The sequence below is a fragment of the Phoca vitulina genome, unplaced genomic scaffold, assembly GCF_004348235.1.
Source record: "Phoca vitulina isolate PV1807 unplaced genomic scaffold, GSC_HSeal_1.0 scaffold23, whole genome shotgun sequence".
In the NCBI taxonomy this organism is placed as follows: domain Eukaryota; kingdom Metazoa; phylum Chordata; class Mammalia; order Carnivora; family Phocidae; genus Phoca; species Phoca vitulina.
Window position 1 is genome coordinate 8,326,991 of NW_022589726.1, and position 18,727 is coordinate 8,345,717.

An 18,727-nucleotide genomic window follows, 5' to 3' on the forward strand; every position below is an offset into this window, starting at 1 on the left:
AGTTTTGAGCAGAATATGTAAAAGAATGGCTTCCTTTTTTGAGAAAGTCTTGCTATGGAAAAATGTCTAAACTAAACAGTGCTGCTTTAGTGATACAGCTGATTTATAGTCTTGCCCCACTTTGATCCAAACACTTGAGAGTTAGAAAAAGACATTTTCATAAAGAAAAGTAAGATGCTGAGGAATGGATGGTTAAAATTAACTTTAGGCTCTTCATCCACCTTTATGAGCATATATATATTTACAGATCCCCAAGAAGATTTAAAATAAAGGCACCTACTTTCACTGGTTAAAAAAATAAAGACACAGGGCACTTAAAAAGGTTTTTAAAAGCCAAGACACATTAAAAAAAACCTAATAAATTTTTAATTAGAATTTTTCCTTTTTTTTAACAGGACAAGTAACAGATTACATCAAACTTCAGAACTTCTCAAATATCTAGTTATTATACACATTCCCATCTGTCTTGCAGGGAGGGATCTTGGTCGGCTTAACAGTTTCAGGTAAAATAAGCTGCATAATAGTATATATTACAATAATAAATGTACAATGTTTACATGAAATATGTTTTAGAAGCAAAAAAAAAAAGATGCATCTGCATCAAAAGGCGACCTTTTAAGATGCCACGACTATTTTTTACATTCACTCTTGCAACAGGTCACAAGATGGGGGTCACTAAGCTCAGATAAGTCACTATGATGCACATAAAATACAGAAAGATTGGTTATTTTATATATTATATATATATTTATATTTTCACACTTTAGCATCTGAGACATAAACTGAGAATTTAAAATTTATTCTCTTCAGATAACAAATCATTTTTTATTCTTCATAAACATGGTGCCCACAAAAGCACATAGGTAAGGCACAATAGGGTTTTCTGTTACAGAACAGTGTGCATCATGTTTACTTAACCAGAAAACGTGCATTATCTGTGCAAGTTCATGCTGCAAACCCAACACATATACAATTAAAAAACAAAAAGGAAACTGAGCTTTAAACAAAATCAAAATTGGTACAATTCCAGCTGTTTCACATATTCATTTGGACTGACAAAGATATATCAACAGGTTATAAAAAAAAAAAGCCAATTGTTACATTACAAGTAAACTCTGCTCAGCAACTATTTTAATCTGAAATCATAAACAGTAATAAAGCAACTTTACTGAAACAAAGTAAATACCGAGGCACAAAGCGACGGTCACTCGTGCATTTACTATATTGCAAGCTTTCATGACCCAAAATTTCAAATATAATTTTTCAAATACACATTTTGCTGCAACAATATGCCCTGCTTTAAACCTGACATACAACAGGGGAGCTGACATTTCATTATATTATAAATAGATTGGGAAAATGACTTAATCCCAATAGTACTATGTCATAGTCCTAGTATTTATAATAAATACAGCTTTTCACAAAATACTTTTCCAATATCTGCCAATTGCATCTTTATTGCTCACATAAATTTGAATCCATTACAACTGATATCGGAACTTTCACACAAAATCATACTCAGACATTTTTATATAAAACTTATAAAAGATATTTTAAACTTGTATCTAATACTTCCAGGTGTTTGGCTGTTTGATCTATGTGATAGTACAGCCATATGTATATATGTGTGTGTATATATACACATATACACATACATATATATACACATACACACATATATACACATACATATATACACATCAGATTATGAATAAAATAGGAAGCTTATTTTACTGCTTTAATGCAGACATCCTCACAAAACAAGACTACCTTCGCCACCACCAGCATTTATACATATATACAAAAGCCAGTTTAAGTACATGTACATCCACCTACACTTATATGTAACCACTAAACCCAAATTAGTTTTCCTGTATTCCGGCTGTAACAAATGAATCTCTTACAAGCAATAGAAACCTAAGGTTAAATTGGGAAATAACAGTTTTACCACATTAGCCTGGTAAGGAACTATGCAGGTGACTGTATACAAAAATTCACAACATTAGTTCACAGGAAATTATGGAAATACAAGAAGCCTCTTCACCATGCTTTTGTGTGGTTATCCAAACACTCTGTGGTGCAAAAACACAATCACCACATCTGAAAATGCTTAATAAGTCAATGTTCCTCATGCAAAACTTTAAATGCATCGGCTTAACTGAGCTCCAAAAACTGAATGAAACAATTGTTCTGCCTACTCAGCATTGCTGCCTCACTGCTAAGTCCCTTTGGAACCTTAAGATTTCTGGAACATTCAAACAGAGCTGTATTCAATAAAAATATTACATACAAAAAGCATTTAAAAGGAAGACAGGAAGCCAAACAGGAATTTTCCTATTGTAAATACCAGTCCTAGGAGTGGAAGAAAGTCTTTTCAGGAACCTCCTTGAGAATTGGCTAGGCCAGTCCGAAGACGAAGATGAGACATAGAGTTCATATGTTTATTTGATGGCTTCAAGGGAGTATTGCAAGTAAGAGCTTGGGGAAAGCGATGGTGATATCTATCTAGTCGTAAATATTTTACTGTAACCAATTTCCCTGTTGTAAGATAAAAATAATATTTTAGATCTGTAAAAATGTGCTTAATATTTATAGAAAACAAACTGTGGTAAAAGACATATGAACACAATATGCAAATAAAACAATCTTAAATAATTACTCTAAAAATGCTGACCTAAAATTCTTTAATTTAAAATCTGGTATAGTTTAACAGTAAGCCATAATTTATCATTTTAAAATGTTTGTAATACTCAAACTTCTTACCATCAAACCAAGAGCCATGCAATGCCTTAAAAGCTTTTCCAGCATATTCTGGAGACAGACATTTAACATATACACAACCCTGTGATAATTCAAAAAAAAAAAAAAGAAAGAGAGAAAAAAAGAAACAGTTTTAGTTTAATAGCAACAAATCCAAAATGTAGAATTCAGTAGTAAAAGTTACTTTACCTCACGTGAATTTTTGTCTACTGCAATGTGAACAATGCCATCATTATCACTGCATTTTTCTAAAATTGCTTCTTGAATTGCCAAATGCCACTGATCCCCTATTTCCCTAAAAATTAAGGAAAACAAAAATCAAGAACCATACTCCTACTCAAAAGTCTCCACTGTCTCTTATAACATATATATCCTACCAGAAGGGGATAGTTTCAAAACCACATATTGTTAAAACCAGTAGTTAAGTAAATGCTTGTTACTAGCAGATTTAAAAAATATTAGCATTCACAGTCCCAGACCTTCTCTCACTTTCCAGTGTAAGAAGGCACAGAGCTGTGCAGTGAAGGATTAGCCTACCACAGCAGAACAAATGTGCTGTCATTTTTATGTATGAAATCTTATGTACCTATTGTCATTTCTTTTTTTTTTTTCTTCCTAGCAAGTGTTAACATTTTAATGAGTTGTAGTGAACTCATAGAAGTTGAGTATTATTGGGGCACCTGTGTGGCTCAGTCAATTAAGCGTCTGCCTTCAGCTCAGGTCATGATCTCAGGGTCCTGGGATCCAGCCCCACGTCGGGCTCCCTGCTCAGTGGGGAACCTCCTTCTCCCTCTCCCTCTCCCCCTGCATGTGTGCATGTGTGCGAGAGGCACACCCCCCCCACTCACTCTCTCAAATAAAATCTTTTTTAAAAAAAGTTGAATATTTTTTAAGATTTTTTTTTTATTTATTTATTTGAGAGAAAGAGTGAGAGGGAGAGAGCACAAGCAGAGGGAGAGGGAGAAGCAGACTCCACACTGAGCAGGGAGCCCGACGCGGGGCTCGATCCCAGGATCCTGGGATCATGACCTGAGCCCAAAGCAAATGCTTAACCAACTGAGCCACCCAGGCACCCCGAGAGCCACCAGGCATCCCAAATATTACTTTTTTTTAAATGATATTTTCAAATTCCTAAACTTTAGGAAAATTCCTAAACAGTGTATTCTGAGCTTCTCTTTCTCAAAATAATGGAAGAATGATACAGGACATTTTGCACAGAGTCACCTTACTATTATGAGAGCTTTAAGATTTCCTGCTGCAGCAGTGCATATTTGTCTTACTTGTGAGATACAGATGGTGGGCCAAAAGGAAAGCGGCTATACTTTAAATCATAAATCTTCATCTTAGGTAACAAAATACTGGACTGGCACTGATTTCCTAATCCCTAAGGTATGGGGTAAGCTTCCCAACAGAGGGATCACCGCACTGCTAAGTGCTTCTATCTATGCAAAATGGAGAGGGTTGTGTACGTATACTAACAGGGCTTCCCCACATTTCCAATTTTGTTGTCACTTATTTGCAATCTCGTATCAACTATTTCTTGAAATAAATGAGTTATTAAATGAGACTTACGGGTATTTTATACATAATACAGTTTCCCCTGTCAGGATTTTTTTTTTACAAAACAGAATCTGACCTGTCATATCACTGAACAAATAAGCAGTTACCTCTAGGAAGCAAATTCTAAAAATTATTACAGCTTATATATGAAATATTAGAGATTCTAAGGCAATAACTTTTGCCAGTGCTAATCTCTGGATGCATGTGCTGCTGTAATCATATAGAAAGAAATTTTCTCAAATATTAAATGAAAAGTTTCTCAAATATTGCATGGACAAACAGACAAGACTTACAGAAAGTGTGTACATCTTTGCAGAGAATTTTTTACAATTAGAGACTGGAAGTTTAAAAATAGCAGGTATTTTTACCTATATTGCCTACTGAGGCAAGAATGTTGGCAGAAGAGACTTATACACTTAATAAAGGGTACTGTTTATCACCATGTGTATCATTAACTTGACTCCAGCATTTATCTGCTATGGGGATTCACAGTACCTACAAAGATTTGTAGAAGTTTAACCAATTATTATACATCTGGGTCTTTTGGCCAAAGTTTTGCTTTAAATTTAACAAAAGGGGAAGAAAAGGAAAACATAACATTTCTTTAGAGATTCAAAAGTAAGAGATTGTTCAATTACAGACAGCATTTTAAGAATATTCCAAATATTCCAAATAAAAATTACATATACCTCTGATCATAATACTTACATAACTGGGTCAAACATATTTCGAATCTTTAGACATGGTGTCAAGCTATTTGGCGGTGAATTTCTTCTATCTAAATGAAATGCTACAAAAAACAAATCAGTTTTACTATTTGTCACTGTTCCATTTTGTTGAAAGGTATTCAGTCACTTTTTTCAAAAAATATTCATCGCATGCTTTTACTGGGACCCAGACCCCTGGAAGTTAAGGTACATCAGAGAAATACAATCATTGCTCTCACAGAGTCTGCAGTTTAGTGGGTGAGAGAGTTGAGAAACAGTGTCAAAAAAACAAACAAACAAAAAACCCGTAATTACAGTAAATCTTAAGAAAGAAGAATACAGGAAGCTGTGAAAGTAACTTAAGGTAGTCTGGAAGTATCAGATAACACTTCACTGAGGAAGTGAAATTTATGCTGGGATCTAAAGAATAAAGAATAAATAAAAGTAGGCAGAGTAAAAAGCAAATGTGCCAGCTTATATACAGCCCCTAAGACAAGAAGGAGCTCAGTGTAATCAAGTAAACTAAAGTGTAGTCAACTAAAAGATAGCCACTGTGACTAGAGTGGGAACAACAGAAAGATAAACCTTAAGAGAGAGAAGTCAGATTATCGAGGACCATGCAGATCATATTAAAGTGTTCAGACATACCATAAGAGCAACAGAAAGCCACTCCAAGTTTTTTTTAAAGAGAGTAATAATTTTATGAGATCTTTTAAAAATTATCAGACTGTTAAGAATCGATTAAACAGAAACAAAAGTGAATGCAAGGAAACCAGTTAGAGGGTTATTATAGTTGTCTAAGAGATGATACTAATGTGGATGATATAGGCTAGCAATGCTGATGGAAGTGGATAGAATCCAGGACAAATGGAGTAGATTTGACATGACTTATTTAAAAGACTATACATGAAGGTAAGGAAGAGATTAAGGATAACTCCTGGGCTTATGGCAGAACCAACTGAGAAGGGGTATCATTAATTAAACAGGAACACTGGGGGGAGGGGGAGGTCCATTTGGCAAGAGAAGATACTAAATGCATGCACATGCTGAATTTGTGGTGTCCATATCCTAGTAGACAAGTATACAGGTGGGCATAAAAATCTGAAAACCAGAGGACTTAATTCAAGAAATGAATTTGGGAGTTATCAATATATCTATGGTAAATGAAGTCACAGCATGAGATCATCTATAGGTAGAAGGAAGACAGGCAGAATGAGAAAAGAAGATGGCCTTGAGAAACTCCCAACCCTTAAAGGTCCGGGAAAAGAAGAAAATCCAGAAAAGAAGATTGAAGAAATGGTCAATGTAGCAAGAAAACTAGAAAAAAAAGTGGCATACCCAAAGCCAAAAGAAGAAAGTTTTAAAGCAGGCTCAATTGTTAACACTGCTAAGTAAAATAAGGACAGAAAAGAAAAATGTCCACTTGGTTTAGCAATATGGATGTCTGAGAGCTGTTTCCTTGGAATGAGGGGGATGGAAAATAGATTGGAGTCAGCTGAAGAATAAAATGGGAGGTGAAAAAGTAAAAACAATGAGTAAACTGTTTAATGCTATTTGGCTATAAATAGGAAGAGAGAAACAGAGTGATAGCTAAAGAACAATATACACTCCAACAATGTGTTTTATTTTTTTTTTAAAGATTTTATTTATTTATTTGAGAGAGAGAGAGAGAGCACAAGCAGGGGAAGGGGAGAGGGAGAAGCAGGCTCCCCACTGAGCAGGGAGCCCAATGCACAGATTGATCTCAGGACCCCAGTATCATGACCCGAGCTGAAGGCAGACACTTAACCAACTGAGCCACCCAGGCACCCCTCCTACAAACATGTTTTAAAGATAAGAAAAACTATACAGCATGTTTAAGTGCTGATGAAAAGATCCAGTAGAAGCAGGGGATTTAGAACACAGTAGGAGAAGATATTTGAGAAGATGAGGGAATGGGATCCAGAGGACTTAGATCCCATTCCCTATAGAGGGAAGGGCTCAGGTCTTTGTTAAGTGAGAAAACTCCTCAAATGCAATAGGAGGTGAGGGTGAGTGTGGATTCTGGCAATTTTATGGATATGGTGGTGGAAATTTGAGGCAGATACAATCTGGCTGCTTCTATTCAAGTCATCAACTGAGAATTATGAGAGAGAAGGGCAAAGGTTTGAAAAGACGGAAAGAAATCTAAAATTGTTACTGAGTAGGAAAGTGAAGTGACTGGTAAAATATAAGAACATGAAAGTCAGGTAGCACTGAGGGCCTAATTGAGGTTGATTACTTATGTCGTACCAGTCTGCAGAACTGTATGACTTTCTCCTGCTATGCTCAGCTCCCCACACATAGACAAAATAGTTTCATCCTTGGTTGGAATTTGCCAGGCTAAGATGAAGGATAGATAATGACTTACAGGTACTAGCAAGAAAAGGACTGGAGAGATGGGTTATGGAAACTAAGATGGACAGGAAAAGAAATAAAGATAGGAGGAAGACTGAAAAAGTGGAAAAAGTAGGTACATGGAAGAACTGGAGAGTCTGGGGATTCCTAAAAAAAAAAAAAAGCAAATATATAAAGTAGGAAAGTTTAAAGGATGAGTTAATGGCTCAGAGTATACCAATGGGTTTAACGAGTGACAGGGATTAAGGAGTGTACTTGTGATGAGCACCGGGTGTTGTATGTAAGTGATGAATCACTAAATACTATGCCTAAAACTAACATTACACTGTATGTTAACTGGAATTTAAATAAAGACTTGGAAGGGAAAAAATATAAAGACCTGAATGTATCAATTAAAGATTTCGGAAGTATCTAGTGAAAAAAATTGTCTGGGTTGTGAATGTCCTAACTGTGCCTGATACAGGGTGGGGAATGGCCACTAGATATGAAAAATCTTTGACAAACCCCAGATCAAGAAAGTCTGTGAACCTCTAGTACTACCCAGACTTCTCTGGCAGTGTACAGACTGTGTTCTTAGATGACCTTTTAGAAAAGTGCAGGCAATCTGAGTTCCCTTAAATTCCAATATTGGCCAGAAGAAATGAACCAGAGAAAATGGAAGCATTAATACCATCTTATCCTAGCCTAGACCCAAGTTTCCACAAAATAATGGATCTGGGAGAAGTTATTCCTGGCTAATTCTAATCACAAAGTAGTTGTGAAGATCAAACCGATTTTTAAGATACATACTTCGTCTCCCCAACTAAACTGTAATCACCTCCTGGTACAAGCAAAGAGACAGTGGTTACTGAATGATGATACATTTCAAATACCTCCGGAACTATGTTTGGATCCTTCAAATGAATGCTATTTATTCTGAAGACTACAACTGTCAGAAACATAAATAATTCTCCCCAGCAGGTATGGTTTGATTTTTAACTGGTGCTTTAAAATACCATTAGAGATACTAATGCTATATAAGAATGCAATTTATACTTAACTATCCTTCAGAAAATGAACCAAAAATTCAATATGGTTGATTATTTAATAATTACTTGGAAAAAATACTATTAAGTGACAACAGCTTGTAGTGGGAGTGAATTCAAGACTACTATAATTACCAACCCTCCAGCCATGTACCTTTTAATTAAACCACTGTTATTTATAAGAGGATAAACATTAAGCCTGTTAAGTTAAACTATCTTTTTACATAAACCACCCCAACCCCCCACTATACAGCCATATTTACAGCACAACATTTGTGTTTGGATACATTTAAATGAAAGTAAAACTCAGTTTATGTATTAATATTTTTTATAAGCAAAGTCAATCAATTATATTTAGATAGACTATACATTTAATGGCATAAAATATAAGTAGTATTAGAACTAAATTCTCTCTATATTAGGGCTATATGTTCTAAATGAAGCAATTTAGATAATTATCATCAAGAAATATTCCACCAACTTCTCATTATTCAGCTCCTGTAACAAATTCTTTTATGATCAAATTCTTAAAAGAACTCAAATCTCTCTTGCTAGGAGTCTACAGACTTTTACCATTACAACCTACCAAAAACTTGAATTGGTATACTTCAAGCAAATGGCTACTGGGTTCTACCTCAGGATTTTCTACCTTCAGGATAACATAATCTTAGCCACTATATTTTTTTCAATTTACTAAGAAATAGGTGTCTTCTTTTACTCTCAATTCCTTTCTAGGTTCAGTAACTAATTCACCGTAACTTTTTTTTTTTATCAAAGACTCAAGTAAAGGGAGATTGATTTTATAATTCTTCACATCGTGCATTTAGAAGTATTCAAATTAAGATAGCTCAGTACTTGGCATATAGTTTGTAAACATTTACTATACTGGAACCTTAGTGAAACAAAGTAGCAGGACATTTCAGAACTATCAATTCATGTTGAGTTTTACAACTATTATAACTGACCTAAAATTGTCTTATATCATACTTACACGGTCTTTTCCTATCTAAAGAAAATGATAAAATGAAAATAATAGTCTGAGGTTTTAAATTCTAGATATAGAGCATCCAATTTCACACACTTAGAGTCTGTCATCCCCCCTACTAATTTATAAGAACAACGTGGATTACCTAGGTCAAGAAATTGTCTTTGGATTCATCTTGAAAACCTCACATTTTAAAAATAAGACAACTACAATGATAAAAAAAATCCTATGACTAAAATAATGGCCTTTTCTAGAACTTCATATTTATACATGAGCACCAATTGCTAGCTATATAAAGAAATTAGGCTGAGAATCCACAACTATTCCAATCAGGCACTAAGGTAATCAGATCTGATTGGCTTTGCATTCTGTTTTCCTTTCATAGGACCCTTCTGCAGACACCTTTTAAAACAAAAAGTTTAATGTTTAGTGTCATCTTTGGCATCATCAAAGCATCATTTTTATGCCATGATTACTGAAGACTTATTATTCAAGCTCTTTTGAAAGTGAAAATTAGAGAAGAAAGGCAGTGATTGGATTTTACGTTTTTGCAATTTCAAAACAATTTACTTAACTTTCTCATAAATACTGTGTTTAGCAAACATTGACAAATATGCTTTTATTCAACAAGATTTAAAGAAACTCAATTCACTACTAGGTCTGAAATGCACATTAAACTAACTGCAAGATTTAATTTTGCAATTAACCATACAAGAGATTCAAGTGAGGTTAACAGTTACCACTAGTAGAGGTTTCGGGACCTAAAGCAACCAATCACCAAGCCCTCCTATATACTTACATATACCTGTTTCTGCAACCATGCAAGCATTGAGAAAAATATGGAAAGATAGCCACAAAAACTACTTGGCACAGGGGATATGCAGGTGGATGGGTGTTAATGAAAAAGAGGCAAGCAAGCAAAAATGGGAAAAAAGAGCAGTTAAAAAGTTATGTTCCACTTTTATATGTTTTATATATATGTAAAACAGAAATTATGTCTTATTTACATAAAAACTAGGGGAAAAGAATGCAGTTAAATACTAAGTAGCTTTAAGTGAAAAAGGAAAATATCAAAGTAATGTATGTAGTGTTCTATTATGGTAAAGACAAACCATTATGTTCATATTTGAAAGGAGAAAAGTGGAAGGATATATAAGAAGCTAACATTAATTCCTTCTATGGGATGAAACTGCCAAGGGAGTTTTGCCTTCATATCTTTCAACAGTACTATTTTACTTTAAACATGTAAGACTTTCACAGTTGAAAAAAACTTTTTAAATACCGTGTTTATTTTTGTTGTTGCTTAAAAATACATACCTTGACCTTGCCATACTTTAGAAGGTATTACTAATATTTTGTCACAGGAGGCAGAAGGCTGGATCCACCGCCAAACTAGAAAATCCGCACCACCTATTCTTCGTGTCTCTGTGCGAACTCTAGACTCATTAGCAGCAAGAAAGTCAACAGCTCTATCCCAGACTTTCTTCATTTTTTTCCTATCGTGTGAACAAAATGACAAATTTACTATCATCTTGGCTTGTCATCTTTCTCAAGTATTAGTAAGTGAAGGCAATGGTTATTATTAATTCTGGTTTTTCTTATCCCTGCCTATGAAGTTTTTTCAAAAAAGATTTAGATGCCTGAAGCTCACCTCAGATTTACTGAATTTCCTTCTCCAGAGGTGGAGCATAATCATCAGTAAATTTTTCCCCCCAAACTCCACCACTGATTCTGAGGTGTTGCTATGGTGAAGAATGCCGTGTTAGGATATGGAATCATCTTTCATTTTTAAGAAGTTATTATTTAGTACTTTTATTTAAAAAGCTTCATTAACAAAAAAATATTTAAGGTATTATTAGTAAAACATCACTGGCTATTGTCTGTCTCTGTTTCTTTATTAAGATGAAATTAAAGGAAATAAGGTGAAGATTGATAAGAATAAAAAATGTATAAAAGTGATCATGATTTAGAAATCTAGTTGTCTATTATGCCACTCAAAATCAGGAGGAGAATAGAAGGGAATTTAGAAAGAAAGGAGAGTTTAAAGTACAAAAGTAAAGCCTGTACAATAAAACTGGTCTACTTGAGAACAGAACAACTCTCAATATAATCTTCATAACTTCAGAAGATACCAACGTTCTGATCTACTTCAATTCACAATACTTTGAACGTACTTGTCATGAGGTTGTATTAAGGAATCTTGTACATGTGGAATAGGCATGTAAGGTTGTAAGTCTTTATTTTCCTGGCAAGCTTCGTTATGACTTCGTAAAACATCTGAAAATACAACAAATTTACAAATGAATCAATCACTGGACATCATGCTGTAATTTATCACATAATAACTATTCTAGAAATAGTTTAGATTTTTACAAATACTTATACCTATAATCTTCACCACCATATCATACATCTGCCTTGTTTCCTCTTCTTCTTTTGTCCAGCGATATTTCATATAACGCAGAACGACACAAACCATCACTACACCTGCAATATTTATATATTTTGTGTTTTAAAAATTGTGCTCAGTGACATTCAATAACATTCACTGCAATCTGAAGTTATTGGTATAGCTGTTAAATCTGATATTAGCAAAAAAAGAGAAATCTTATGACAGTTTCCACAGTGATTATTTTAACTGTCATAATGAGATAATGGAATAAGCCTTCAAACAGTGGGCTGAATTACCTACATAATTACAACTACATAAAACAATTTAGTATTAAACATTTTCCAGAGTTTCACTTAATCTCTCTAGAAAAACCATTTCTTTCATGATGTTGACAACTGAACATTTAAATTCTATTATTTTTTTAAAAACAATAGAACTACGTTTCACAAACGTTTTCCTTTGCCACATTAAACTATTAGAAAAGTGAGTTTCCTAAACTGTAAATTTAGGAAAACTGTAGACTGTAAATGTACTACACTTTAGGAAAATTATTTTTAAAGGACTTGAACAAAGAAAAAAATTATTATCTCCTAAATTCCTATAATCAATCAAAATAGTCACACAAAATCCAGGAATCCAAATGAAAATTTCAATGCAGGTAAATTATATTTTTTAAATTAAAAATAATTTTAATGAACTTAATTTGTATTTTATCATTAAAAAATAAGCTTAATTTTTCTATTTTCCTGTTCTATTTTCAAAGGCATGCTTTATATCTTTTTCTATGACATTCTTAGGACAAAGTTTTATTCCATCTCCCTTTATATACTGTTTTCTAAGCCCTTAGATTAATACTGACATTATAAAAAAAAAAACAAAAAACGAACTTCAATATTATTCTACCTTAGTGAAGACTTCTGGATATGATTTATAATGGCAGCTATCACAGAAGTAAATTCTCAACCCTGGCATTTGATAAAATACAGATACAAAAATTCTAGACTATCATGTATCTTCTTTCTCATCCCCAAAACTTACCTAAGCATAACAACAATAACCTGTGGGTGACAGTAATAAAAGCACGTCGAAAACGACACCAGAAAGACATCTGTGGTCTTGTGGACTGTAAAAACTGCACATCGGTTATATTTGTCAATTGTTCCTCAGGGCCATAACCAACACACCTAGTTAAAAATAATTAAGGAGACCTTAGAGTCAAAATCACTTCTTATACTACAAAATGGTCAAAGTGGAAATTAAATCCTTTACCTTATTCCAACATCTTTTCCATTTTCTAAAATCCACTTCAATGAAATATTAAATATATCTTCATATTCAGGGCCTAAATCCTAACAAGAAAAATGGAGAAAATAACTAACTACTCTTAATTCACATTCATTTGACTCTATCTGTAAGCTATACTATAAATACCATACTTTTATCTTTATATAACACTTGAAACTGTATTACATAACAAAAATGTATTATTCATTATAGAAAAACAAAAGGAGAAAAAAAAGTCACAATTTCCCCATCTTCCTAAGATAAGCACGGTTACTATTTTGTTATGTTTTCTTTTTGGTTCTTTTACAGCTACAGATTTGGAGGATTTTTTAAAAATATAATTTGTCTTTTAAGTATCACTGTGATAAAAGTGAATTAGCTAATTTTTTTTTTTTTTTTTATGGAACCCTTTTTTTAAATGAACAAATGGCAAACTATTCATACTTGGCTGTTTCACTGACATTTTCTCAACAAGTGAATGAAGCAAGCATGTCACCTCAAGAAAAACAGCTGACTTTGTTACCAATGGTAACATTCAAGCTTTCAAGTAAAATAGTAAAAGTAAAATTTGGAAAAAGTTGCATCTATTACCATGAGCTTGACAACTTTACAATACTTGAAAACCTTTGCAATGAGACTGGTGTGATATTGAAGAATTAAAGATATCAATCTTGAAATGTGTCAACATTGGGAAGATTTGCATAAATAGCAAACCAGTATTTTCCAAATGAACCATGCATTAGTTATAAAATCTTGCATAGGTAAAAGATCTATTCTACGTTTAAAACAAAGGACTTTAGAGAAAGACTGTACAAAAATCACTGATACAGTTTCAAATTGCACATTGCAAACAATATTGAAGAAACTACCTCTCAGACTTTTGGTACAGTATCAATGAAGAATACCTACAATTATCTGAAAAGAGTATTAAAATACTTTTTCCTGTTTTGACTACATATGTGTAGGAGGCTAGATTTTCTTGATGTACTTCAAAACATCGAAGCAAATTGAATACAGAAGTACATAGGAAAATCCAGTTGTTTTTTATTAACCTACATATTAAAGATTAAAAAAAGATTTGTACAAATGTAAAACAATGCCATTTCTCATGAAATGTTTTTATTTTGGAAAATATTTTTCATAAAAATATATTAACATGTAATAAGTTCATTATTCTTTAAACAAATAAGTATAAAATTTGATTAAATTTCTAGTAAGGTAAATATATATCTAAATTTATCTATCTCCCACAAACAAAGGCCATTTAGGGTCCTCAGGACTGCAAAAGGGTCCTGAAACCATAAAGTTTAAGAACTGCTGTACATAGGTAGATTATGTATTTTTTAATCAAAATATTAAAAATAAAAGTGGTATCCCATTTTATATATACTGTTTATTCCACTTGCTTTTATCACAATATGAAGTACTGTGTCAATGTCAATAAACATGGAACAACCTATTTTCCAGGAAAACTGTGTTTCTAGTGTATGGCTGGTTATTTTATACTTTAGTCAACCTTTTATTCATGAATGTTTAGAGTATTACCAATTATTTCAATATATCAAATAATACTGTAATAAATACCCTTAAAAATTTTTCCATTCAAAAAATATTTATTGGGGCGCCTGGGTGGCTCAGTTGTTAAGCGTCTGCCTTCAGCTCAGGTCATGATCTTAGGGTCCTGGGATGGAGCCCCACATCGGGCTCCAGCCCCACACTGGACTCCCTGCTCAGCAGGAAGCCTGCTTCTCCTTCTCCCACTCCCCTGCTTGTGTTCCCTCTCTCACTGTGTATGTCAAAGAGATAGATAAAAGATTAAAAAAAAAAAAAAATTTATTAAGGGTCTAATATGTGCCAGGTACTGCTCTAGGACCTAGAGATGTAGCACTAAGCAAAACCATCAAAATTCCCTGTGTTCATGGAGCTTATCTTCTATTCAATATTATATCTTCATGTACTTTTTTAAGTGCAAAGAATGAATTTCTAAAAGTAGCAGTAAGACGTCATTTTTAAAAACTCCTTTAAGGGGCCTGGGTGGCTCAGTCAACTGTGTCTGAATCTTGATTTCAGCTCAGGTCATGATCTCAGAGTAGTGAGATCAAGCCCCATGTTGGGCTCTGCACTGATAGTGGAGCTTGCTTAAGATTCTCTCTCCCTCTGACCCTCCCCTTCTCTCTCTTAAAAAAAAAAAAAAAAACCCCACTCCTTTAAAAAAAAAAAAAAATTTGTAAATAACAGCTATTGTGTTTTATCAACATTTTCTTCAATAGCAGTGGAAATTAAAGTTTTTCATTTGATCAGTACAATTTACTTCCTAATATGGAACCAGCAAGTTTGTTTTTTTTTACTATATCAAATTTGAAAGTGTCATTCTTCTCTAGTGCCCATGGAACATTCTCCAGAACAGATCACATCCTAGGTCACAAATCACATCTCAACCAGTACCAAAAGACTGGGATCATTCCCTGCATATTTTCAGACCACAATGCTTTGAAACTAGAACTCAATCACAAGAGGAAGTCGGAAAGAACTCAAATACATGGAGGCTAAAGAGCATCCTACTAAAGAATGAATGGGTCCAACCAGGAAATTAAAGAAGAATTAAAAAAATTCACGGAAACAAATGAAAATGAAAACACAACTGTTCAAAATCTTTGGGATGCAGCAAAGGCGGTCCTAAGAGGAAAGTATATAACAGTACAAGCCTTTCTCAAGAAACAAGAAAGGTCTCAAATACAACCTAACCCTACACCTAAAGGAGCTGGAGAAAGAACAGCAAATAAAGCCTAAACCCATCAGGAGAAGAGAAATAATAAAGATCAGAGCAGAAATCAATGAAATAGAAACCAAAGAACAGCAGAACAGATCAACGAAACTAGGAGCTGGTTCTTTGAAAGAATTAATAAGATTGATAAATCCTTGGCCAGACTTATCAAAAAGAAAAATGACCCAAATAAATAAAATCATGAATGAAAGAGGAGAGATCACAACCAACACCAAAGAAATACAAACAATTATAAGAACATATTATGAACAACTATATGTCAGCAAATCAGATAATCTGGAAGAAATGGATGCATTCCAAGAGATGTACAAACTACCAAAACTGAACCAGGAAGAAATAGAAAACCTGAACAGACCTATAACCACTAAGGAAATTGAAGCAGTCATCAAAAATCTCCCAACAAACAAAAGCCCAGGGCCAGATGGCTTCTGAGGGGAATTCTACCAAACATTTAAAGAAAAATTAATACCTATTTTTCTGAAACCGTTCCAAAAAATAGAAATGTAAGGAAAACTTCCAAACTCATTTTACGAGGCCAGCATTACCTTGATCCCAAAACCAGACAAAGACCCCATCAAAAAGGAGAATTACACACCAATATCCCTGATGAACATGGATGCAAAAATTCTCACCAAAATACTAGCCAATAGGCTCCAACACTACATTAAAAGGATTATTCACCACGACCAAGTGGGATTTATTCCTGGGCTGCAAGGTTGGTTCAACTCCACAAATCAATCAATGTAATACATTAATAAAAAAAAGAATAAGAACCATATGATCTTCTCAATAGATGCAGAAAAAGCATTTGACAAAGTACAGCATCCTTTCTTGATCAAAACTCTTCAGAGTGTAGGGATAGAGGGTACATACCTCAATATCATAAAAGCCATCTATGAAAAACCCACAGTGAATATCATTCTCAATGGGGAAAAACTGAGAGCTTTCCCCCTAAGGTCAGGAACACGGCAGGGATGTCCACTATCACCACTGCTATTCAACATAGTACTAGAAGTCCTAGCCACAGCAATCAGACAACAAAAAGAAATAAAAGGCATCCAAATCGGCAAAGAAGTCGTCAAACTCTCACTCTTTGCAGATGATATGATACTTTATGTGGAAAACCCAAAAGACTCCACCCCAAAACTGCTAGAACTCATACAGAAATTCAGTAAAGTGGCAGGATATAAAATCAATGCACAGAAATCAGTTGCATTCCTATACACCAACAACAAGACAGAAAAAAGAGAAATTAAGGAGTCGATCCTATTTACAATTGCACCCAAAACCATAAGATACCTAGGAGTAAATCTAACCAAAGAGGCAAAGAATCTGTACTCAGAAAACTATAAAATACTCATGAAATAAATGGAGGAAGGCACAAAAAAATGGAAAAACACTCCATGCTCATGGGTTGGAAGAACAAATACTGTGAAGATGTCAATGCTACCTAAAGCAATCTACACATTTAATGCAATCCCTATCAAAATACCATCCACTTTTTTCAAAGAAATGGAACAAATAATCCTAAGATTTGTATGGAACCAGAAAAGACCCCAAATAGCCAGAGGAATGTTAAAAAAGAAAAGCAAAGCTGGCGGCATCACAATTCCGGACTTCAAGCTCTATTACAAAGCCATAATCATCAAGACAGTATGGTACTGGCACAAAAACAGACACATAGATCAATGGAACAGAATAGAGAGCCTAGAAATGGACCCTCAACTCTACAGTCAACTAATCTTCGACAAAGCAGGAAAGAATGTCCGATGGAAAAAAGACAGTCTCTTCAACAAATGGTGCTGGGAAAACTGGACAGCCACATGCAGAAGAATGAAACTTGACCATTTCCTTACACCACACACAAAAATAGACTCAAAATGGATGAAAGACCTAAATGTGAGACAGGAATCCATCAAAATCCTAGAGGAGAACACAGGCAGCAACCTCTTCGACTCAGCCGCAGCAACTTCTTCCTACAAACATTGCCAAAGGCAAGGGAAGCAAGGGCAAAAATGAACTATTGGGACTTCATCAAGATAAAAAGCTTTTGCACAGCAGAGGAAACAGTCAACAAAACCAAAAGACAACTGACAGAATGGGAGAAGATATTTGCAAATGATGTATCAGATAAAGGGCTAGTATCCAAAATCTATAAAGAACTTATCAGACTCAACACCCAAAGAATAATCCAATCAAGAAATGGGCAGAAGACACGAACAGACATTTTTCCAAAGAAGACATCCAAATGGCCAACAGACACATGAAAAAGTGCTCAACATCGCTCGGCATCAGGGAAATCCAAATCAAAACCTCAATGAGATACCACCTCACCCCAGTCAGAATGGCTAAAATGAATAAGTCAGGAAACGACAGATGTTGGCGAGGATGCAGAGAAAGGGGAACCCTCCTACACTGTTGGTGGGAATGCAAGCTGGTGCAGCCACTCTGGAAAACAGTCTGGAGGTTCCTCAAAAAGTTGAAAATAGAGCTACCGTACGACCCAGCAATTGGACTACTGGGTATTTACCCCAAAGATACAAATGTAGTGATCTGAAAGGGTACATGCACCCCAATATTTATAGCAGCAATGTCCACAATAGCCAAACTATGGAAAGAGCCAAGATGTCCATCAACAGATGAATGGATAAAGATGTGGTATATATATACAATGGAATATTATGCAGCCATCAAGAAAAACAAAATCTTGCCATTTGCAACAACGTGGATGGAACTAGAGGGTATTAAGCTAAGCGAAATAAGTCAATCAGAGAAAAACAAGTATCTCAATCAGGGAAAGACATATGTATCATATGATCTCACTGATATGAGGAATTCTTAATCTCAGGAAAC

The 18,727-nt window shown here is 34.4% G+C and overlaps 1 protein-coding gene across 1 annotated transcript in view; it reads right to left on the bottom strand.

The window, feature by feature from the left end:
- Positions 1-324: 324 nt before the first annotated feature.
- LEMD3 (LEM domain containing 3) overlaps positions 325-18,727 on the bottom strand; it is a 64,980-nt gene continuing 46,577 nt past the window's right edge. The window contains exons 5-13 of the mRNA XM_032420365.1: positions 13,075-13,154; positions 12,844-12,989; positions 11,799-11,900; positions 11,588-11,690; positions 10,731-10,909; positions 5,029-5,110; positions 2,950-3,055; positions 2,764-2,842; positions 325-2,538 (exon numbers count right to left, since the gene is read on the bottom strand). Coding sequence (XP_032276256.1) covers positions 2,375-2,538; positions 2,764-2,842; positions 2,950-3,055; positions 5,029-5,110; positions 10,731-10,909; positions 11,588-11,690; positions 11,799-11,900; positions 12,844-12,989; positions 13,075-13,154 — 1,041 coding nt within the window. The 3' untranslated portion in view covers positions 325-2,374. The remainder of the gene's footprint in view (positions 2,539-2,763; positions 2,843-2,949; positions 3,056-5,028; positions 5,111-10,730; positions 10,910-11,587; positions 11,691-11,798; positions 11,901-12,843; positions 12,990-13,074; positions 13,155-18,727) is intronic.